At 45.5% G+C, this 24,031-nt stretch overlaps 1 protein-coding gene across 1 annotated transcript in view; it reads left to right on the top strand.

Annotated features, from left to right (window-relative positions):
* naalad2 (N-acetylated alpha-linked acidic dipeptidase 2) overlaps positions 1 to 23,653 on the top strand; it is a 32,342-nt gene extending 8,689 nt beyond the window's left edge. Inside the window, exons 5-20 of the mRNA XM_056283478.1 lie at positions 1,402 to 1,527; positions 2,176 to 2,256; positions 4,783 to 4,888; positions 5,578 to 5,671; positions 6,427 to 6,522; positions 10,747 to 10,832; positions 13,044 to 13,163; positions 13,404 to 13,486; positions 13,594 to 13,657; positions 13,828 to 13,895; positions 14,159 to 14,250; positions 15,079 to 15,169; positions 19,359 to 19,623; positions 19,842 to 19,923; positions 22,663 to 22,755; positions 23,089 to 23,653. Of these exons, the coding sequence (XP_056139453.1) occupies positions 1,402 to 1,527; positions 2,176 to 2,256; positions 4,783 to 4,888; positions 5,578 to 5,671; positions 6,427 to 6,522; positions 10,747 to 10,832; positions 13,044 to 13,163; positions 13,404 to 13,486; positions 13,594 to 13,657; positions 13,828 to 13,895; positions 14,159 to 14,250; positions 15,079 to 15,169; positions 19,359 to 19,623; positions 19,842 to 19,923; positions 22,663 to 22,755; positions 23,089 to 23,278 (1,737 nt within the window). The 3' untranslated portion in view covers positions 23,279 to 23,653. The remainder of the gene's footprint in view (positions 1 to 1,401; positions 1,528 to 2,175; positions 2,257 to 4,782; positions 4,889 to 5,577; positions 5,672 to 6,426; positions 6,523 to 10,746; positions 10,833 to 13,043; positions 13,164 to 13,403; positions 13,487 to 13,593; positions 13,658 to 13,827; positions 13,896 to 14,158; positions 14,251 to 15,078; positions 15,170 to 19,358; positions 19,624 to 19,841; positions 19,924 to 22,662; positions 22,756 to 23,088) is intronic.
* Positions 23,654 to 24,031: the final 378 nt, after the last annotated feature.

Here is a 24,031-nt window from a genome sequence, read left to right as displayed (position 1 = left end):
CTGAAACAGTGTGTTCGTAATGGTGAGGTCATGCTCTGATCAGAGTGTTATCAGCCTCAGACCATTTACATTAACCTGACCAATCCCACGCCTACCCAGTACTTTACTCCATATACCATTTGTGTGTCTTTTGTGTTTCACACAGGGTGATGTGATGTGTGTAGTGCAGTAATAAGAGGAAATATGCGTGCTTGCTTACCACCTGCTTTTCTAACCTCTCGCTTAAAGCTTGCTGCCACTGGCTAGCCCTTGTGGTGAACAAGGAAGCAGCCCAGTGGATAAGCCCTCCCTCACCAGTACATAGCCTCTCCTTCACCAAAACCACTGCCAGGGCTCTTCGTGGCCACACATGGTAACTGGGCACCTTGCGGCCTCAGGCAAACTTGGTAGGGAATCTTGGAGCTGCAGTGGTCCCCAGAGGCTGCTTATGGCCAAACACTGCTCCACAGCCTTGTGGGAAGTCTACTGAGACAAAGGTTAGAGGGGCACACTCTGAGAGAAAAGCAACGTGTTTGGTAGCACACATTAGGCAGTTCTTCAACAGTCTGGAGTTTCTGGCAGCCTCCTGCAGTCATGATGGGTGACTGGTCATCCTGAGTATAAGCCCTTGCCACCAGGACCAACCTGTCATGGCAAAGACCGTGCTACTGAGGACTGTGCACCCCCTGTGGCACTCTAAAATCCTCTTTGCGTAGGTCTCCACCTCTTACCACGGTGTACAATATCCGGTTGAAGTCTGGTGGCGCTGGGGTATTTGGTGATGGGAGCAGGGTAGAACTGGCCTTGGAGCTCCTAGTCAGAGCCCTGCACATTAGCGGCACGGGGTATATGGTCGTTAGCAGCTGGGATTGAGTGGCAGCTATTTTCGGCAGATCCCCGTGTGACTGAGCAGCCCTATTTAGGGACCACACTGCTCACCCCAATTGGGGAGGGGCCTAGAAAGTGTGGCCTACAAATTGTCCACTCAACCAACCTCCTGGGTGGGTTACCACACCGGGGATTCCATCCTGTGATTAAAACAAAAACAAGAAAATGATCCCATTCAGATTGGCAACATGGAATGTTAGGACTCTCCTTGATAATGATGCCGACAGACCACATCGAAGGATCGCGTTGAGTGCCAAGGAACTGAGACGCTACAGCGTGTACACCACTGCTCTCAGAGAAACCAGGCTCCTGGGTGAAGGCTCCCTGAGAGAGGAAGGAGGAGGGTATACCTTTTTCTGAAGAGGCTACCCCTTGGCAGACAACATCAGCGTGGTGTTGGACTGGCAATCAAGAACAACATGCTACCCAGCCTCACTGACCCCCCCCCCCCAACACACACACACAAGCAAATAAAACATACTCTATCTACGAATATGTCCCCAACTCCATGACTCTCACTTCCTTCTTTTCAAGGGGGATTTGGTGTATGTGAACTATGGGCGAACTGAAGATTTTTTCCAATTGGAGAGGCAGATGGGTGTTAACGTGACTGGGAAAATAGTCATTGTAAGATACGGAAGGATCTTCAGAGGAAACAAAGTAAGAAACTCTGTGCTGATACTGCTTACAGGTTTGATTGTATGTCTAAACCCAGCTGAACCATGCTTTTTTTCAGCTTTTACTCTGAGAAATACCCTAGCACGTGAGCAAATACAAAGAGTAAGCGTGAACCACAGAAGCAGTGACATGCATTTTTAGTCCTTTTTATTTAACTTTTTTTGTCTGCAGAATAGGTTCAATTTAACTGGGTTTTGGCTGTAAAAGCTATGTGACAATGCAAACTTGGGTTCAGTTTGGATTTAACTTTCTCAAGATTATGTCAGATTTGTTTGGCTCACTAATCCCAAAACAAGAAGGTAACATGAGATGTGAGCAGTCCTCTAGACATCACGTAATGGCAACATAGAATTTTATCAATTTCTCTGATAATTTATCAAATTGGGATAAAATTCAGAGCACTGTTCACATTACTCTTAACAACAACAATTTAAGACTAACAATAATGGTCCATCAAAAACATGCCAGTCCTTCATCTCTTCCCTGTCTCTTTCTTTCACTCTCTTCTCTAATGTAAGAATGTTGCATGTACTCCATTTCTAAATTAATTAATTAATGCAGTAATTTCAATTTTTAGTATTTCTCTTACTATTCACTCAGTTTCTTAATGTTTGTTTTGGGCCCTTTCAGGTGAAGAATGCCGTATTAGCAGGAGCCACGGGAATCATCATGTATTCAGACCCAGCAGACTACTGTGCTCCCGATGTGAAGGTACACGGTGGTGTGTGTCGTGGCATCTGAATCTGAACTAATGTTCCCGCATGAAAAGTGAATGGATCGGAAAGGCATTCCACTTTAAATGATATTCTTGTTTGTTTTTCACAACTTGTTTTATTGACATTTTACAATCAAAATATTGTACATACATAAATGAAATCAATGATTATATTTAAATAGAGAAAAAAGCAACCAAAATTCAACATAGTAGTACTACTACTACTTTCGGCTGCTCCCGTTAAGGGTCACCACAGTGGATCATGCGTTTCCATCTCTTGCTGTCCTCTGCATCGTCCTCGGTCACACCAGCCACCTGCATGTCCTCCCTCACCACACCCATAAACCTCCTCTTTGGCCTTCCTCTTTTCCTCTCCCCTGGCAGCTACATATTCAGCATCCTTCTCCCAATATACCCAGCATCTATCCTCCACACATGTCCAGTCCATCCCAATCTTGTCTCTAAACTGTCCAACATGGGAAACAAAAAAACATATAGCCTGGCCACCTAGCCAATTAGAAAAACGCAACTTGTATACTCAAGACAAATAGACAATATTATAAAATGACATTACAGATTATGCAGAAAAAAATAGAATGGTAAAAAAAAATAGTTAAGGAATACACCCATATCACCACATATGTAAATAGATTACCCCAAGTCTAACCAAATAATATTGGTTACCAAATGCTTAATGGGATGTGTGGAGTAGAAAATGCACTCCGTATGTACTCTGTAGTTTTCCACTTCTCTGTGTGTATGAAACTTCTCACTCACTGCAGACACACATATCAACTGTTATCATGCTTGCCTCCGATGGGGCCACATACCAACTGTTATCATGCTTGCCTCCGATGGGGCCACATACCAACTGTTATCATGCTTGCCTCCCTGTTGCCACATCCCAGGAACTGCCCGGTGCAGCAAAGACAGGTGCAACGGACCCACAGACACACACCGGACACAGGACATAACGTAGATGTTTTCCTGCATTCCTTTGTAAGATAACACCTTGGTTAATGAAAGGAACATAGGGTATGACGCGACGGACTGCTCTATAAAAAAAACACTACCTCCAGCTCAAGTTAGAGCATATCCTGACAGACTAATGTCTCTTATGTCTCTCCATCTGCAGATGCATTAAAGATTCTCTGTTTGCTCCAATATTTGTCCAATGCTTATTCCTCCCAGAGGTTGCTGGGGCAAGAGCCCATTTAAAGGATAATAAAATCCACCACAGATGTCAAGTGACCACAGTTCCTTAACAAATTTAAAGAAATGTCTTTAAATATAATTTTCTTTAAATTAAAATGTTATTTTTTTAAATTTAATTTTAAACTTAATTCAATTTAAAGCATTTTACATTTCTTTAAATTTCATTCTTTAAATTAAATTCTTAAATGATTCTCCTGCAGTTCCATCAGTATTTGAGTGCTATTTCATAGTAGTGTAAATTAGAAAAAACATGTCTTTAGATTGTAAGTTACAAAACTTGGCCAGAGGCTTAATTAGCCGTAGTGGTCACAAAGTACTACCAGCAAGACTTCTTGACTTATTTGAGCTGAGCTCTCAAATCACCGTAATGTCCTCACCTGTGCACATCGCCATCAAGTGAGTCATGTTTTGGATTTAAAATGTCAGAAATGCACATTATCACAGCAGAAAGGAGCCAGTTATTTCATACAAATCAACAAAAAGTTGCAAGGGGGATTAATCCACTAACCCTCTCATTAGATAACAAAAACAAATACTTTCATATATGTGGAGCACAGCTGTTCTGACCAGAATATGTGATCATGATCTTCACTTTGTAACTGGAAGTCAGCAGAGTATTGACTGCACATTTTCAAAAAGCGGATATATCAATATAATGGCAAATCTCTTCATCCCTTGTTCAGTATCATGGTTCAATTCTGATATTTCAGCATTGTTACTAGTAATATATGCACAGCATTCAGTGGAGATCGCCTTACATACACCACGCTGTGAGGTTGACGTGATCCAACGCCATCCTATTTCCAGTTGCTACGCGTCCAACATCACCTGAGCGTCTCGCCGTGGCCGTGACGACAGCTGTAGAGATGTTCATGTGACGTTCTAACACAGCAGAGAGTGACTTGATCTCTTCCTGAGCTGCATATATACCATACGAGGGAACACCTATAGGCCTGATCACCACAAATCGGATAGATCCTTTCAGGCAATACAGGTTGCTTACTGCATGTTATCTCTACCGTCTTATTACAACGAGTAGTGTCTGCGGTACTTTCATAATAAACATAATTCCAGTGTGTGTCGGCCCTGTGATGGTCTGGCGGCCTGTCCAGGTTGTCGCCCCGCAATGACTGCTGGGATAGACTCCAGCATCCCCATAACCTAGAGAGCAGGATCTGGGGCTTGGATAATGGATTAGAATGATTTCATGTAGGCTTGTGTATGTATGTATGTGTGTATATATATATATATATATATATATATATATATATATGTGTGTGTGTGTGTGTGTGTGTGTGTGTGTGCAGCCCTACCCTGAAGGTTGGAATCTGCCGGGGGGAGGAGCTCAGAGAGGAAACGTTCTCAACCTGAATGGTGCCGGAGACCCTCTCACACCAGGTTACCCTGCCAAAGGTATGTATTGTAACGACCACGGATGAATGACTCGCTAGCCCTTGGCTAACGGGTCGGACTGTTTAGTCGACTGATTAACGTAGTCGCCTGTGGTGCAGGAGATCCAGGTTCGCTTCCCGGCTGTGGTGGTTCCCGGCTGCCCCCCTGAATTCGCTACAAAGTGGGGTGGTGAGACCGTGAGACCACTGGAAGCGCGTGCGCCCAGAGGCGTGAGGCAGCTGGTCTGCTGAAGCGCGGGGACTCGCTTCCCGAAGTAGCGGGGTAGTGTGACGACCACGGCTGAATAGACTCGCTAGCCCTTGACTAACGGGGTCGGACCCTTTAGTCTGGTTAACGTAGTCGCCCGTGGTGCGGGAGACCCAAGTTCGCGTCCCGGCTGCAGCGGTTCCTGGGCTGCCCCCCTGCCTGAATTCGCTACAGTGTGTGTGTGCGTGTGTGTGTGTGTGTGTGTGTATGTATGTGTGTGTGTGTGTATGTATATGTATGTGTATATATATATATATATATGCATCTGAAGGAAAGAACTGAAGAAAGAAAGACAGTGCATATGTGAGTTTGTTTACATGATACAGAGGTTGTGCAATGTTTACATGTGCTTTTCATGCATGTGTATGTTTGAAAGAACTTGTGTATGTGTTTTTCTGTGTGTGTGTGTGTGTGTGTGTGTGATATGGTTCTCACTGCCCCAGAGTACACCTACCGACATGCCATAGAAGATGGGGTGGGCCTTCCAAAGATTCCAGTGCATCCCATCGGCTACCATGATGCATTACACCTGCTGAAGTACAAGCACAATTTTATTCTACTTCATCTTTCTTACAGTAGTTTTATTTACTTTTCAGTTTTGTGACGTCATCAAAGAGCAGTGACAATATACATTCCATTTGTGAACACTCAACGAAATCACGCAATGATTCCCCCCCCCCCCCTTAAACCCTGGGTCACAAGGGGCGTCCGGGTAGCGTAGAGGTCTATTCTGTAGCCTACCAACACGGGGATCATCGGTTCGAATCCCCGTGTTACCTCCAGCTTGGTCAGGCATCCCTACAGACACAATTGGCCGTGTCTGCGGGTGGGAAGCCGGTTGTGGTTATGTATCCCAGTCGCTGCGCTAGCGCCTCCTCTGGTTGGTCGGGGTACCTGTTCGGGGGGGAAAGGGGAACTGGGGGGGGGGGGGGGTAGCGTGATTCTCCCACGTGCTACGTCCCCCTGGTGAAACTCCTCACTGTCTGGTGAAAAGCAGCGGCTGGTGACTCCACATGTATCAGAGGAGGCAAGTGGTAGTCTGCAGCCCTCCCTGGATTGGCAGAGGGGGTGGGGAAGCGACCGGGACGGTTCGGAAGAGTGGGGTAATTGGCCAAGTACAATGGGGGGGGGGGGGGTGATAAATCCAACAACAACAAAAAGACTACTGTAATATTACCTCAGCCCGGGTGTATTATTGGGGGCGAACAACTTTTGTAATAACGGAGTCTCAAGCATCAGTTAAAGTAGCTGATGAGAGTACATTAATTATTATGTTTTTATTTATCCAACAGGAACATGGGGGGCCAAATTCCCCCCAACACCTGGAAAGGGAACCTGAATGTCTCGTACAGGATTGGGCCAGGGTTCACAGACGGTTTCGAGACTCAGTAAGAGCTCTTGCACAGTTTTCTCATTCACCGACTCGAGCGATCACATTTCCACTTCAGCACATGAGAGTGGGCTTTGTCCTGCGTCGCCACATGAGTTCTCCCTGTTGCACTCTTTCTTTCTTTTGTCTGTCCAAGCCCATGTCCCTCCCTCCCTTACCTCTGGTCCCCCGGCGTTCCTTGACCATTTTATTGCTGTATATGCAATATTTTAGTCTGCGGACAACAAAACAACCAATGCATTTCAAGCTGTCACTTGTTTGCACCCAACCTCTAAAACCATCTCTCTCTCTCTCTCTCTCTCTCTCTCTCTCTCTCTCTCTCTCTCTCTCTCTCTCTCTCTCTCTATCACACACACACATCTCGCTCTCTCACACATACACACACACACGTACCTCCCTCACACACACACACACACACACCTCTCTCACACACACACACACGCACACGTACCTCACACGCACACCCCTCTCTCTAATACACACCCCTCTCTCTAATACACACCCCTCTCTCTAATACACACCCCTCTCTCTAATACACACCCCTCTCTCTAATACACACCCCTCTCTCTAATACACACCTCTCTCCATCTCTCACACGCACTCCTCTCTCTCTCACACACACACCTACGTGCACAACCTCTCACACACCTCTCTCCCTCTTTATCACACACACACACACACCTACACACACCTCTCCCTCTCTCTCTCTATCACACACGCACCTCCCTCTCACACACGCACGCCTCTCTCTCCTGTCACACACACACACACCGCGCTCTCACGCACACACCTCTCTCTCTCCTCTATCACACACGCACACCTCTCTCGCTCAGACACACACATGCACACCTCTCGCTCTCACGCACACGCACACCTCTCTCTCTTCTCTATCACACACGCACCTCCCTCTCACACACGCACGCCTCTCTCTCCTGTCACACACACACACACCGCGCTCTCACGCACACACCTCTCTCTCTTCTCTATCACACACGCACACCTCTCTCGCTCAGACACACACATGCACACCTCTCGCTCTCACGCACACGCACACCTCTCTCTCTCCTGTCACACACGCACACCTCGCTCTCTGACACACCTCTTGCTCTCACACAAGCACACCTCTCTCGCGCAGACACACACACTCCTCTCTCTCACACACGCACACCTCGCTCTCTCACACACGCACACCTCGCTCTCTCACACACACCCACACACATCTCTCTCGCACAGACACGCACTCCTCTCTCTCACACGCACACCTCGCTCTCTCACACACACCCACACACATCTCTCTCGCACAGACACGCACTCCTCTCTCTCACACGCACACCTCGCTCTCTCACACCCACACACATGCACACCTCTCGCTCTCTCACATACGCACACCTCGCTCTCACACACGCACACCTCTCTCGCTCAGACACACACACTCCTCTCTCACACATGCAAACCTCTCGCTCTCATACGCACACCTCGCTCTCACACACGCACACCTCTCTCGCTCAGACACACACACTCCTCTCTCACACACACACACCTCGCTCTCTCACACGCACACCTCTCTCGCTCAGACACACACACTCCTCTCTCACACACACACACCTCGCTCTCTCACACGCACACCTTGCTCTCTCACACGCACACCTCGCTCTCTCACACACACCCACACACATGCACACCTCTCTCTCACACACACACACCACACTCTCTCTCTCTCTCTCTCTCTCTCTCTCTCTCTCACACACACACACACCTCTCTCTCTCTCTCTCTCTCACACACACACACACACCTCTCTCTCTCTCTCTCTCTCACACACACACACCACACTCTCTCTCTCTCTCTCTCTCTCTCTCTCTCTCTCACACACACACACGTCTCTCTCGTGGAGGATTCAAAGCCTCTTTTCAGAGCAGTGTGTGGTTAAAGGAAACGGCAAAACACAATCTAACTCTTCTCATCAAAGTATTTACGGAACATTGTACAAACTAAACTGGTACCAGCTGGAAGGTGTTTCTGAGCACAGATTCAACCATGCTCTGTCTGAACAGGGTTTAAGTAGTGTCCAAACATCTACAACATTCCAAGGGTCCAACTCATTGTGTACTGGAGTGCAGATTTAGTGCATGTGAGTGTCACTAGAAGAAGATATCCCAGGATTTAAGACCCCAGTGTAAGTACACACATCTGGAACATTTCAAGGGTCCCGTGGACTTTAGATCATGTGTATGCATGTGCATGTGAAAGTGATACAGACTGGTGCCAGGAACTTGTGTACCTGTGTGTGTGTGTGTGTGTGTGTATGTCTGTCTGTATGTGTGTATGTAGGTGTGTATGGAGAGAAAAAGAAAGGACAGCAAGATGAGAACTTATGTATCATACAATACATTAAATGGAACCTATAAATCCTCTTCACTCTCTCTCACACACACATTCTCACCCAACTCGTCACATATGGACGCTTGTTGAGGATGACCTCTTCATCACTGTTCAATGCAAAAAACAGTCGAGATTATCTCAACTGGTTTTGTTATTATAGAAGTACAGAGTCTAAATCTATCTTTTATCTGTGTGCATTCATCAACATGATCTCACAGGAATACCTGAAATGACCACAACCTCTTAACACTCGCGTTATGTGGTTGTGGCACGTAATGTGTTGTGTTAAAATTACGTGCTGGCACCAGGGAGGATTTTTTTTTTTTTTGTTCTCTAAATACACTGATTTTTGTGTGATATAACTCATTTTGATGTAATGAGGTTGGGGTTAGTGTTGGGGTCAGTAACGTGCAGTGAGGTCCATGGCCGGGTAGGCAGAAGACGGCAAGTCAGAGGGTGGGAGGGAGCCAAAATACATCCGTTCACAAAACGCGAGGCAGGTTAGCGACGTGCCTCATCATTGATACTGGAAGACACTGTAAGAACAGACTACGCATGCGCAAAACTCCCAAACCGTTCGCTCTCATTCCACACGCCAGAGAGAGGCACAAGCAGACTCCGCCTCAGCAGCCTGCATTCACAAATGCTAGCTTTGGGAGCAAGCCATCCTGAATAGCGCATACCTTTTATTGATAAAACAAGTTTTACATGATTTTTTTTTTATTCTTTTTTACAACAAGCTTAAAAAAATTAAAGTTAAAAAAATAAATGAATAAAAAATAAATATTTTTGGTAACATGATTTTTTTTTTCTGCCCACCCTGACTGCACATCACTGGTTAGGGTTAGTGGTACAGTTAGAGTTGGGGTTAGTGGTGCGGTTAGTGTTAGTGTTAAGGTTAGTGGTACGGTTAGTGTTAGTGGTACGGTTAGGGTTAGTGTTGGGGTTAGTGGTACGGTTAGTGTTAGGGTTGTTTTTTGTGTGCCTATGAGTGATCTCAGTCTCTCCACGTTGAAAGTTGACGTTAAAGGGGTACCTAGAGTGTTGAACAGTGACGAAGAGGTCGTCCTCAACAAGCGTCCATATGCGACGAGTTGGGAGTGAGAATAGGCTCCACGCACACACGCATACCTCTGTCTGTCTGTCTGTCTGTCTCTCTCTCTCTCTCTCCCATTTGTCCTCTCCTTCTGTTCAGCTTTAATGACTCTCTGGCAAGTAGCCATAGAGGCATAATGGTGTCCCTTGTGCATCTTTTGTGCACGTGGGCGTGCGCACACACACGCAAGCCAAGCACAACATGAGTATGCAGTGAGCAGTCAAGCTTTAGAAAGGATGAGGCGATCCTTTTGTGCCACTGAAACAATACCTAGTGGCCTGCGGTTTGCAGAATAACAAACCGCAAACCAAAGCGGGACGTGGACCTTGGTCACGCTGTCCTCCTTCTTGACTGTTTGATGACTCTCGTTTATACGTTGCACTTGCATTGAACAGTCCCGGCGTGCTTTTGTTTGTCTTGCATGTCCGTCAGCCCCTCCTCTGTCTGTCCCGCCCTCCTCGCCGTGTCGTCCTGTCTGTCCTCTGCTCATCCTGCCTGCTTCCCCGACGATCCAGGAGATGTTTTTGTGCTCGCGGGGTGTAATAAGGACTAAAGTTAATAATCTGCAGGGCCTGAGGTTTATCTCCACCCCGGTCATGATTTAGGACACTGCACCCAGTGTGAACCTCCTTTTGCAACCACCACAGCTATGCAGACCTTCTCATCCATTGTTCCCCTGTGGCTTCTCCCTGCGATTGATTACCCAGCTCTCCTTTATCTGTCTTTCTTCTGTTCATAAAATCCAGGAAGGTGCGCATGAACATCCACACACACAACCAGGTGACCAGGATCTACAATGTCATTGGTAGGATCAGAGGAGCTGAGGAGCCAGGTACCATGCCCCGATCACGACCCTTATTCAGTCACCATGGGTGAAAAACAACAAAACAAAACTCTAATCCTTTATTCTGCACATCTGCAGTTTCTTGAGTTAGAGGATGCTAAATAACCGGGCATTTCTGAAAGCACTGTCACAGAAATTTCCTTTAAGTCACCCCAACATTTACTACTAAGTATTTATCATGTTGCTTTGTAGGATTTATACTGCCTACATTCTAACATGCATCAACATTTCAGCATATGCTAATACCATCCATCCATGCATTATCCAAACCGCTTATCCTGCTCTCAGGGTCGCGGGGATGCTGGAGCCTATCCCAGCAGTCATTGGGTGGCAGGTGGGGAGACACCCTGGACAGGCTGCCAGACCATCACAAGGCCAACACACACACACACACACACACACACACACACACACACACACACACACTCATACCTAGGGACATTTTAGTATGGCCGATTCACCTGACCTACATGTCTTTGGACTGTGGGAGGAAACCGGAGCCCCCGGAGGAAACCCACGCAGGCACGGGGAGAACGTGCAAACTCCACACAGAGGACGACCCGGGCCGACCCCAAGGTTGGACTACCCCGGGGCTCGAACCCAGGACCTTCTTCCTGTGAGGCGACCGCGCTAACCACTGCACCACCGTGCTAATACTAATTTCAAACACTTGTCAAATTATATTTCATAATAGTAACCTTGATGTGGTGGCATGGTGGCACAGTGGTTAGTGCGGTTGCCTCACAGCAAGAAGGTCCTGGGTTCAAGCCCCGGGGCAGTCCAACCTTGGGTGTCCTCTGTGTGGAGTTTGCATGTTTTCCCCGTGTCTGCGTGGGTTTCCTCTGGGTGCTCTTGTTTCCTCCAACAGTCCAAAGACATGTAGGTCAGGTAAACAGGCCATACTAAATTGTCCCAAGGTGTGTGTGTGTGTGTGTGTGTGTGGGGGGGGGGGGGGCTCTGTGATGGCCTGGCGGCCTGCTCCCATGACTGCTGGGATAGGCTCCAGCATCCCCGCGACCCTGAGAGCAGGATAAGCGGTTTGGATAATGGATGGATGGAAACATGATGTGAATGCTAATGATATTATTGCTACTCTCCTCGTTATGTTTGCTGGTAGTAACAAATCTAAAAAGACCTTTTGATCGTTCTTGAGCTGTCGGCTTTCGGAGAATACCGTGGCAACGTGTTAGTAATTCAGCATCTCTTCTGTGCCTTCAACACCTTGTGGGAGCTTTTTCATGCAGCATACTGAAAGCTGCCAGATACTATTAAGGCTTGAGAAAACACATTCCTTCTTCTGCTGTTTTCTCAGCTTGAGGGGGGAAAAAGCCACAGTTGTTCCTTAAATCAGGGTCTGCAATTCACTGGAAAAGTCTGAAGGGAACAGACAGAATCCGGTTTTGAATCCAGAGAAAATGTTTAGATTAATGTTCTTCAGCCGTCTAAAGCACGTGTGTATGTATATACAAGTTTCCCCAGTGCCCAAACTGCCCCCCCCTTTTCTCCCCAATTGTATCCGGCTGATTACCCCACTCTTCCAAGCCTTCCCGGTGGCTGCTCCACCCCCTCTGCCGATCCGGGGAGGGCTGCAGACTACCACATGCCTCCTCTGATACATGTGGAGTCACCAGCCGCTTCTATCACCTGATAGTGAGGAGTTTCACGTGGGAGGATCGCGCTATTTTCCCCCAGTCCCCCTCGCCCTGAACAGGCGCCCCGACCAACCAGAGGAGGCGCTAGTGCAGCGACCAGGACACATTCCCACCTCCAGACACGGCCAGTTGTGTCTGTAGGGATGCCCGACCAAGCCGGAGGTAACATGGGGATTCGAACCAGCGATCCCCGTGTTGGTAGGCAACGGAATAGACTGCTATGCTACCTGGACACCTTCACTGATTGTTTAAGAAAGGGAAAGAAAAAAAAAACCATTCATGCACATGGCTCTAACTTGCAAGCATCAGAGACCATGCAGGAACTAGTGAAGTCACGCGACTGCAGGTTTTTCTCCGTTTTCCTGTCATGGTTTAACAGGTGGAGACGGCATCAGCCTGGCAACAGATGCCGCAAGCGTCTCAAATACAGAAAAGAAAAACAATGGCCCAAAGTCACATTCTCTCTGTCTCTAACATCGTCCCTCGTTCGAACAAAACAATCCTGACTGTGCTTCCTGGGTCCTGGTGTGGTTTGGCTTATTTCCAGACAGGTTTGTGATTTTGGGAGGGCACCGGGACGCCTGGGTGTTCGGAGGCATTGACCCGATGTCTGGCGCTGCTGTAGTCCATGAAACAGTCCGGAGTGCTGGAAGGCTGCTCAGCAAGGGTAGGTGTGTGGGGTGTGGGGTGGGGGCATTAGTTAGGAGGCCCTGAGTAAATGAGTAAGCGTTTGTGTGCATGTCCGGAAGCAAAGACACTCTGAACTGTGGTTGCAGGACTGATCTGCAGTCTGATTATAGAAAAACAAGCAAATATTAACCTCAGCATGTGTGCTTGTTTGTTTATTTGTGTGTTTGCATGTGTGTGTGTGTGGGGGGGGGGTGATGCATGGGTGGTGGTTGGGTAGGCTGGAGACCCAGGAGAACCATAGTATTTGCCAGCTGGGATGCAGAGGAATTTGGGCTGCTTGGATCAACAGAATGGGCAGAGGTAGCACACCGACGCACAGGAATACCAGCACACTCGCACCCTAATGTGCACGTGCGCACACACACACACACACAAACTGAAGCTGAAGCTCATTGCGCCCTCTACAGGACAATGCTAAATTGCTGCAGGAGAGAGCCGTTGCCTACATCAACGCAGACTCTGCCATAGAGGGTGAGTGTATGTGTGCGAGCAGAAGTCGGGGGGGAGCGGAGAAAAAGACCGAGTTTGTGTTTGTCTGCATACGCAACTCCATTTGTGTTCGCCCAAACGAATTACCGTGATAACTGACTGACTCTGAACGTGCATGCATGTGTGCATGCGTGTGTGTTTGGGAATTTCAGGCATGTACACGTTAAGAGTGGACTGCACTCCATCTCTTCACACCCTGGTTTACAGCCTCACAAAACAGGTGATTGCACGTACAAACACAGACTGACCCACCACACACACAGCATCCTCGTAGACTGACTTCAGAATGGCAAAATAAGCCTATTTCACACACCCAGTTTGTGACGCATCGTTTACTCTCATCTCTTTACCTCTTTTTCCGTTTCTCTCTCCCCGTCTCCATCTCCAAAATCTTTCTTTTTTCTCCCCCCTAATCTCTTATGTCGCCTCATTTTTGTCTTCCTTCTCTCTCTCTCTCTCTTGTTCCCCTACTTCTCCGTGCAGATAGCTAGTCCTGAAGACGGAGACGAGGGAGTTTCCTTGTATGAGAGCTGGCATAAAAGAGACAACTGGACGGATGACCGTGACGCTCCAAAGTAAGTCCCCAAAACAGTATCAAATGTCTTTTGAAAGTAAAACTGAAAACTGGATTTTGTGAGACCAGTGTCGGGTCTAGTCTTTCCCATGAAAAAGCATGAAGCAGCAGAATTGGAATAGAGAACCAGCGTTCAGAGCATTAATGCCATCTGCTAGAGAAATTGTGTAAATTGAACTTAAAAATTCTGTCTCAACCCAACCCCCGTCTGTGGTGCTCCTCTGGTAACTTTGCTTGTGGTGAAGTCGCACATCTTTATACTCCTCCTCTACGTCACTGCCTTTTCCAAACTTTAACTACTTGGCACCCTTGTCTTAATGTATACGGCATGTTATCCTATATTTATATTTCATATCTTATTATATTTATAGTGTATCCAAGTATATCCTTTATATTGGGTGTTGTATAGATTTTCTATAGCTATATTTTAATATACTGGTGGAGTATGCTACGTTTTTTTTTTCTTATGCTGCATTGAGCTATTTTATATATTTGTTTCTTCTAGTGTTGATATGAATATTAACTGTTCCCGCGAAATGCCTGGATAACCTGCTGCTGTAACACAAGAATTTCCTAATTTAGGATCAATAAATTACTTCCATCTATCTACCTTTCTTTCTGCCTGTCTACCTGTGTCTGTCTGCCTGCCTGTGTGTGTGTGTGTGTCTGTCTGTCTGTCTGTCTGTGTGTGTGTGTCTTTCTGCCTGCCTGCCTGTGTGTGTGTGTGTCTGTCTGTCTGCCTGTGTGTGTCTGTCTGTCTGCCTGCCTGTGTCTGCCTGCCTGTCTGTCTGTCTGTCTATACCTCCCTCACCTCCGTGCTGTGCTGCAGGATCAGCAAGCTGGGCTCAGGCAGCGACTTTGAAGCCTTTTTCATCCGGCTGGGCATCGCTGCCGGCAGGGCCAGATACACCAAGAACAAGGTGGGGGAGCTGCTTTGACAAGGGAGGATCAAACTACACCAACATCTCACGCGGTGGAGTGTTGATGTTCTCTGTGAATCACCTCAGTTGAGCTTTCAGATGATAAAACCCTGGCCTGCATACTGTTTGTCTTCGCATGGCGAGTTTATTTAAAGTGCATTTCACTCACGGGGCTGTCTCAACATGCTCTGCACTGAAAGAGCAAAGGCAAGAAACGCTCGCTTGAGAATACACACATCAGAAACAGCTCTAGTATAAACCGAAAACAACAATAATGAAGCAACATTAACAAAAACAACAAGGACCGTGACTGTGATAATAAAGATATCTGCAGAATTGTTGCCGGACTGTCGAGTGGGGTTAGTCATGGTAAGCGATAGGAGAGTGAGAATAGACTTATGTATTTTAGCTATGATTTGAAGTTATGGATTGAATTTCCACCCCTGATGGGTGCAGGAGGTACATTTCAGAGAGGTAGGGTGCGTGGTGGAGGAATGCTTCACTCCCAAGTGGATCCGATGGACAGCATCCTCTGAGCGAAGGGTGTACGCCCGTGTGTACAGTATGATGTGGTCAGAGAGGGTAAAACGATGCCGTTCCATTCAATGCCTTGTCCGTTAAGAGGAAGCATTTTTAAAATCATCTCTCGCCTGTATAGGCAGCCAGCGGAGAGAGGACAAAACATGTGTGCATGTGTGTGTATTTGCGTCTGTATAGTTGTTTTTTTTGGGGGGGGGGTTTCCCCCCCCCATTGTACTTGGCTAATTACCCCACTCTTCCGAGCTGTCCCGGTCATTGCTCCACCCACTCTGCCGATCCGGGGAGGGTTGCAGACTACCACATGCCTCCTCCGATACATGTGGAGTCACCAGCTGCTTCTTTTCACCTGACAGTCAGGAGTTCCCCCAGGGAGACGTAGCGCATGGGAGGATCACGCTATTCCCCCCAGTTCCCCCTATTTGTGTCAATGTCATGGTGGGAGCAGGACAGGATCCAAATGCAGACAGCAAGGGCAGGCTGGGTTTGAACAAAGCTTTAATAATAAGGGCTGTAAAAGTATAAAATCAATCTATATACCTAACAAGTAGCCAATGAAACATTGCAAGAATGGGAGTGATGTGGCCATGTCTCGGGGAAACCGCCTCTTTCAGGATCTTATGACGGCAAGAGGAGGTCGTTATCCGGGATGAGGACTGTTGTTTTGGCTTCACAGTAGGATGGCAAGCCACCTGAACACTGCTAGCCACCAGCGGCGCAGCTGTAGTGTCAGCAGGCGGCACTTTCTCAGAAGGGCTCCCATCAAGATGCATCTGAGCTGCAGGAACATCAGCTGGGTGAACTGGAGTGTCGTTAGACGGGGTCACATAGCAGTTGGAGAGGCCTGTGGCAGCCCTGTCCGAGCCTCTCTTGCGATTGCGGACCACAACTTCGGCCCAGGACGACTGGTGATTAGGTGTCAAGCAGGAGCAAAGCCGTGGACAAGTGGAGGGGTCCCGGAGAACTGTGTCCTGGATGGTTACACTAAGAGGCAATCCATTTGGACTGGCCAGAAGCCACGGTCATGAAGCTGGTCACGTGGGAGTCCTTACGAAGTTCATCGGAAAGCCGTAAAACATCCTCTTCAAGGTTCGCGATCTAGCTATTTGCGTTCTTTAGTAGCACACAGTTCTCACAGGGCAAAGTTGGTATAACTGTTTGGTTAGCTTAGCCACAAGCTATAAACAAGCCACACACAGCCCCAGCACTACAGAATCGGATTGAATAAAATCCACCAAGGGGTTGGTAAGTTGTTAGTAATAAAAGTGAAAAGATTAAAGCTAAAAAGTTAAAACCAAGCAAGGCAACAGTGCTGGCTATGATAGATAGGTGTCAGATCACATTGCATTGCAGCTTGCTACGTATGGGGCTGCATAGCCACAGACCGGTCAGAGTGCCCACAATGACCCCTGTCCACCACTAAAAGCACCTCCAATGGGCACGTGTGCATCAGAACTGGACCATGGAACAATAGAAGAAGGTGGCCTGGTCTTATAAATCACCTTTTATTTTCGATCATGTGAACAGCCAGGTGTGTGTGCCTCATTTACCTGGGGAAGAGATGGCACCAGGATGCGCTATTATGAATCCCATGGCACTTCTAGGCAAGTCACGCCCCGCGTAGCATCCAGGCGCTAGGATTCTAGGAAGACCCGCCCATACTCTGCCTCTGATTAGCTAACCTTAACCCTAACCTTAACCAACCCAACCAATGGCGGCAACAAGTCTGGCCAATTTGGCCAATCCTAGCACTTGAATGATACGTGGGGGCGTGTCTTGCCTAGAAGTGCCGTGGGATTCATAATAACACCACCAGGATGCACTATGGGGAGAAGGCAAGCCGGTGGAGGCAGTGTGATGCTCTGGGCAATGATCTGGTGGGAAACCTCAGGTCCTGGAATTCATGTGAATGTTATGTTGACATGTGCCACCTACTTAAAACATTGTTGCACACCAAGTACTCCCCTTCATGGCAACGGTATTCTCTGATAGCCTAGGCCTCTTTCAACAGGATAATGCGCCCTGCTTACACTGCAAAAATTGTTCAGGAATGGTTTGAGGAACATGACAAAGAGTCTAAGCCCTCCAAATTCCCCAGATCTCAATCCGATTGGGTATGTGCTGGAAATACAAGCCCGATCCATGGAGGGCCCCAACTTACAGGACTTAAAGGAAATGCTGCTAACGTCTTGGTGCCAGATATCAAAGGACACCTTCAGAGGTGTTGTAGAGTCCATGCCTCGATGGGTCAGAGCTGTTTGGCAGCACAAAGGGGACCTGTACAATATTAGGCCGGTGGTTTTAATGTTTTGGCTGATGGGTGTATATCAATATCATGTAAAACATTTTATTATCATGATAATATTTTCTATATCGTCCAGCATATGTATGTCAAAGACTGATTTATGGCTTTGACCTTGTGCCCCCTCCACTGACCCCCTCTCCCCGAACATGCCCAAGCCCCCGGCCGCTAGAGAAAACGAATTCCAGGTCTCTGATAATGTTTGGGTTTCCAGCCCCCCTGTACTTTTCGAAGAACCGCTTAGTTAGGTTAGAAGATGCAAAGAAACAAGTATCAATTGACTCTGAATACCAGGTCTCTGATAGCTGGAAAACAGCCCCCATTTCTTTCACAGAGCCAGACAGTTAGATTGGAGGAGCCAAAGAAAAAGCCATAAAAATCATAAAGTAGTTGTTAGTGGTGTTCAAGGTTCATCCTGTGTGTGGCGTTTGCATGTTTTACTGGTTTACTCCCAAGGTCCAAAGACATGTAGGTCAGGTGAATTAGCTGTACTAAATTGTCCCTAGGTGTGTGTGTGTGTGTGTGTGTGTGTGTGTGTGTGTGCGAAGCCAGCAAAACCACATCATCTGCGAAGAGCAGAGATTCAATTCTGAGGTTCCCAAAACGGACACACTCCTCACCTTGGTTGCAGCTTGAGATCCTGTCCATGAATATCACAAACAGAAAAGACAAGGGACAACCTTGTCGGGAGTCCGAAATCCACCTAAAACGTGTTTGACTTTGTGCCGAGAATGCGGGGACTGGGGCATGCCGACTTCCGGCATCACTGACTGGTCCTCGGGACATTGAATGTCACTTCTCTGGCAGGGAAGGAGCGGTACCAAACAGATATAGTCAGGCTCACCTCCACACATAGCATGGGCTCTGGTACCAAATTCCTGGAGAGGTGCTGGACTCTTTACTTTTCCGGAGTTGGACACGGTAACAATATTTTTCTGGATTCATATTTGTGAATAAATAATTTTGCAATGTGAATAGTGGATACTGGACATAGTAAGCCATAGACATTTTAGTGACAATTGCAAGTGATAGATTTTTTCGTTTTTTGCTGTTGTGAGGCTTTCAGGGGGTCTCAGGTGTCAATCAAGGTCTCAGGTTCTGAGACCCCTTGTATTTCACACCCTGCATATGTCAATTAGTACATACTACTAATCAACCTAACATTTTTTTGTGCACAGTTGTGACTATGATCAAGGACCACTCGTGGTTGCGGTGATTCAAAATCTAACTGCTCGGCTGGTTTTTCACCCAAGTCCAAGCACTGGAGAAAGGGTGTTATGCCTGGTGGAGATCTGCACTCTACTGAATGCACTCTTCCAGTTCTCTTTTTGTGTGTTTCCACATTTCTAGAAAAAAGAACGATACAGCAGTTACCCTGTCTACCACAGTGTGTACGAGACGTATGAGCTTGTGGAGAAGTTTTATGACCCCTCTTTCCGGAGGCTTCAAGCGGTGGCACAGGTGAGGGGTGGGCTCATCTTTTCATTGGCTGATTCCCAGCTCCTCCCCCTGGATGCCAACCAATACGCACTCTCCCTGAAGAAGTACGCTCACAGCATTGCAGAAATGGCAGGGATACACCCAGAGGAAATGAAGATGTATGGAGTGACATTTGGTATGTCATACAAACACAACACAAAGTATTTCCACATGGTATTTGTTTGGGAGGATTTCATTTTATCTGATACATATTTTACATTATATATCCAGAGAATTAAAAAAACAAGATATCTAAATAATTAGCTGTGGGAACAGGTCTGCCCCATTGCTTAATATTAAGTACTGTATGACTGACTACATGCCACATGGGGCAATTTTCTCACTTTTGTACAGGTTCGCTATTTTCTGCGGTAAATAACTTCACCGTTGCAGCCAAAGGTTTCCATGAACGACTCCACATCCTCAACAGAGAAGAGTAAGTTTTTGTGTGTGCATTTCAAATTGTGCACATTTCAAGTGTTCATACGGGTGTTTCCATTAAAATGTGCCATCTTCCTGTGCTGGTGGTTTTCTAATGTCTATAGCCAAGGCAAGGGGTTTTTATTTGTATAGCACATTTCAGAAACAATGCAATTCAAAGTGCTTCAAATAAAATATAAATGGTATTAAAACAAAATGTAAAAGCAACAATAATAAGATATTTCAAATAAAAAAAAAGAGTAAAAGGTACAGTGTAAAATGATAATCAAAAGCTTCAAATTTGATTTAATAAAAGGCAGCAGCAAACAGGAAACAGCCTTGTTTTAAAATAACAGAGTTGTAGTACACCTTCAGTTTTCTGGGAGTTTGTTCCAGATATGTGGTGTATAAAAAGTGAACGCTTCCTCTCCACATTTATTTTTGACTTTGGGGACAGAAAGCAGTCCTGTCTGAACTGAGAGGCCTGGATTACATTACATTACAGTCATTTAGCTGGATGGTTCATAGCATAGCAGAAGAACAGAAATTTATTTTGGTTCTAAACAATTCAGTGCTTTTTAAACAAAGAGCAGTGTTTTAAAATCAATTCTTTGATGGACAAGAAGCCAGTGTAAAAACCTCAGAACTGGAGTGATGTGATCTACTTTTTTGTTCTTGGTAAGGACTCAAGCAGCAGCATTCTGAATCGGCTGCAGCTGTTTTTTAGAGAGACCTGTAAAGATGCCGTTACAGTAGTCGAGTTGACTGAAAATAAATGCTAGGACAAGTTTTTCTAAATCCTGCTGAGACATTAATCCTTGATATATTCTTCAGGTGATAGTAGGCTGACTTTGTAATTACCTTAATGTGGCTACTGAAATTCAGGTCTGAGTCCATGACTACAAGATTTTTGGCTTAGTTTGTGGTTTTTAACATTACCGATTGTAACTGAGCGCTGACTTTTAATCATTCTTCCTTGGCTCCAGAGACAATTACTTCAGTTTTATCTTTAATTGAAGAACATTCTGAGACATCCAATCGCTGTTCAATGCTCTTACTCAGCACTTGTATGTGATTATAGTCCCCCGGTGATATGGTTATGTAATGTGTGTGTCATCTGCATAATTACTACTACCACTACTTTTGGCTGCTCCCGTTAGGGGTCGCCACAGCGGATCATATGTTTCCATTTCTTCCTGTCTTCTGCATCATCTTCTGTCACACCAGCCACCTGCATGTCTTCCCTCACCACATCCATAAACCTCCTCTTTGGCCTTCCTCTTTTCCTCTTCCCTGGCAGCTCCATATTCAGCATCCTTCTCCCAATATACCCAGCATATATCCTCCACACATGTCCAAGCCATCTCAGTCTTGCCTCTCTTGCTTCGTCTCCAAACTGTCCAATTTGAGCAGTCCCTCTAATATAATCATTCCTAATCCTGTCCTTCTTCATCACTCCCAGTGAAAATCTTAGCATCTTCAACTCCGCCTCCGGTCTTTTCATCAGTGCCACTGTCTCCAAACCATATAACATAGCTGGACTCATAACCATCTTGGAACCCTTCCCTTTAACTCTTGCTAGTACCCTTCCATCGCAAATCACTCCTGACACTCTTCTCCACCCTGCCTGCACTCTAAGAGATGACTGACTTCTACCGAAAGAAAAATGTGTAAAGATACGATTAAATTGATTAGGCCTTAACAGTTGCAACTTCAAACCAACATCATTCAAAAAACAATTACAACTCACATAATAGAGACTAAAACACAGTCACTTATGTATTAAGCATTATCCTGGAATGAAGTCAATTCACTTTGAATTGTATTAACTCTGTATAATTCATATTTTAAAAGGTTTTGTGTAAAAAGATGAACAACATCTAGTTTTAGGATAAAGATCAGAATGGAAGATTTTATATATATATATATATAGCTTTTTTTTTCCGAAACCATCAATGGTGTTGAATGCTCAACTAATGAGCGGAATATCAACACGGATACAGGAAAAAAGATTTTAATGCATAGCTGTACAAGCCTGTTTCGCGCGTCTCACACTCATCAGCTGCTAACATTAGCACTCTCTGTATCCGTGTTGATATATATACGGTGCATCCGGAAAGTATTCACACCCCTTCACTTTCCCCACATTTTGTTATGTTACAGCCTTATTCCAAAATGGATTAAATTCCTTTTTTTTCTCATCAATCTACATACAATATCCCATAATGACAAAGCGAAAAAGGTTTTGTATCAAAAAGTAAGAAAACATAGGAAAACTTGGAAAATAAAAGAGCAAAGCGGAGAGCAAGAGCAAAAGCGTCTGCATTGTAGCATGGGTGGGAGTTATAGATATAGATTGATTCTTTACATTGTTTACAGATTGAAATGTTTGTAAACATTTCCTTCTGGCTCCTTCTGATTGGAATAAGTTACCTGTAAATATCCATTCTGTGTCATCATTTCACTTATTTAAAAATGTTTTGTTTTCTCATCTTGAAACAAATTGCCTGTTTTCAGTAATGCTATCACTGTTGGTTTATGTATTTATAGATTGATTTTAACTCTTTAATTTTACACTTTTGGTTGTTTGTTTTGTCATTGTATCTTTTACCGTTCTGTTTTCTATTTGTCTTGTGGGTGTGTAGGAACCCCTTGAAAATAAATTGATACACCTCAAGGGTTGCCTGATATAAATTTCTTAAAATCATGATTAGGGGGGGTGCAACTGACATAGGTTAACGTGTATGTATGTCAGCCCTCTGCAGGTGCGTATGGTGAACGATCAGCTCATGTACCTAGAGAGAGCATTCATCGACCCCTTAGGTTTACCTGACAGACCCTTTTACAGGTTGGTCACACAAACACACAAGAAAATGTTTCCTTCCATCCTGAGTTTGTTTTAGGGTGCAGAGGCCATCTAGATTTTTGAAGAGCAATTGTTTTCAGTTTTAGGACACGAAGCACAGTCAATATTTATACAAGTCTCCTTTTCTGAACCATCTCTGCAACTTTCGTCAGTTTTCTTTGTGAATCTTTACAAAGCCCATTACAATGCATTCACATATTTGATAGTTCCGTAACAGCAGACTCCTAAATAGCATGACAGGGTGAGATCACAATACATATATTTATTGCTACAGTCCAACAGCTTTTCTCTCCCTCATCTGTTTTTCTCTTTCAGGCATGTGATCTTTGCTCCCAGTAGTCACAATAAATATGCTGGTGAGTCCTTTCCAGGGATCTACGATTCACTGTTTGATATTGAGAATTCACAAGATCCTGAAAAATCCTGGGAGGAAGTAAAGCGTCAGATCAGCATTGCAGCATTTACTGTCCATGCCGCTGCCATGACACTTACACCACCTGCCTGACTCACAAACCTGAGACTGGAGTCACTGTGCATCTGACAGCTGCTTAAAAACACACACTTACTTAATTTAGCAGATCATCCAATACCCAAGACTTGATGATTCACTTGATATTAATACAATGTACCAGACTGCAAAGCAAAGACAGTCTAATTTGAGTTGATGCAAGCCTGTGACAGAGCAAGTCCCAGATATTTCTAAAGTAGTCATATTCACATGCACACATGGTTCACATATCTAGAGGAACCCTGTGAATGCTATGCTCAGATTTCAAATTGTTTAAACAAAAGGGCTCTCCAAGATCCCCCTAAGGATGTATTATGTTCCCACAGTCATGACTCAAGGTTGTGGAACAGTGGACATGGTCAGCTGACCCCCCCCCCCAAAAAATTAAAAAAAACCTGCAAGTGAGAGGTGGAAGCAACAACAACAAAATCTTGTCTGTTTGACACTTGCATTGAGTTGCCCATGTGATGTCCAGGAAAAAAAAGGTTCAACAGTAAAAACAATGTTGAAATATTTCTATGCAGACATTTTGAAAAGATAACCTGATAATGTTCTTTAAGTGCACTGAATGAATACTATTGCACACCAGATTAATACAAAAAAATGTAAGTTAAAGAAGCACACCACCACTGACGTGAAATGCAGTCGAATTCAAATTTACATCTGTGACACAGGTACACACTATTTTGTTTATGGAACAGGATTTTTTTGTACTTTTTTTTTTTGAAAGACATTTATACAAAGCCAACA

This window comes from Lampris incognitus, chromosome 7, assembly GCF_029633865.1.
Source record: "Lampris incognitus isolate fLamInc1 chromosome 7, fLamInc1.hap2, whole genome shotgun sequence".
Classification (NCBI taxonomy): domain Eukaryota; kingdom Metazoa; phylum Chordata; class Actinopteri; order Lampriformes; family Lampridae; genus Lampris; species Lampris incognitus.
The sequence above is the reverse complement of the archived record's forward strand: the minus strand, read 5'-3'. Positions and strand labels throughout refer to the sequence as shown.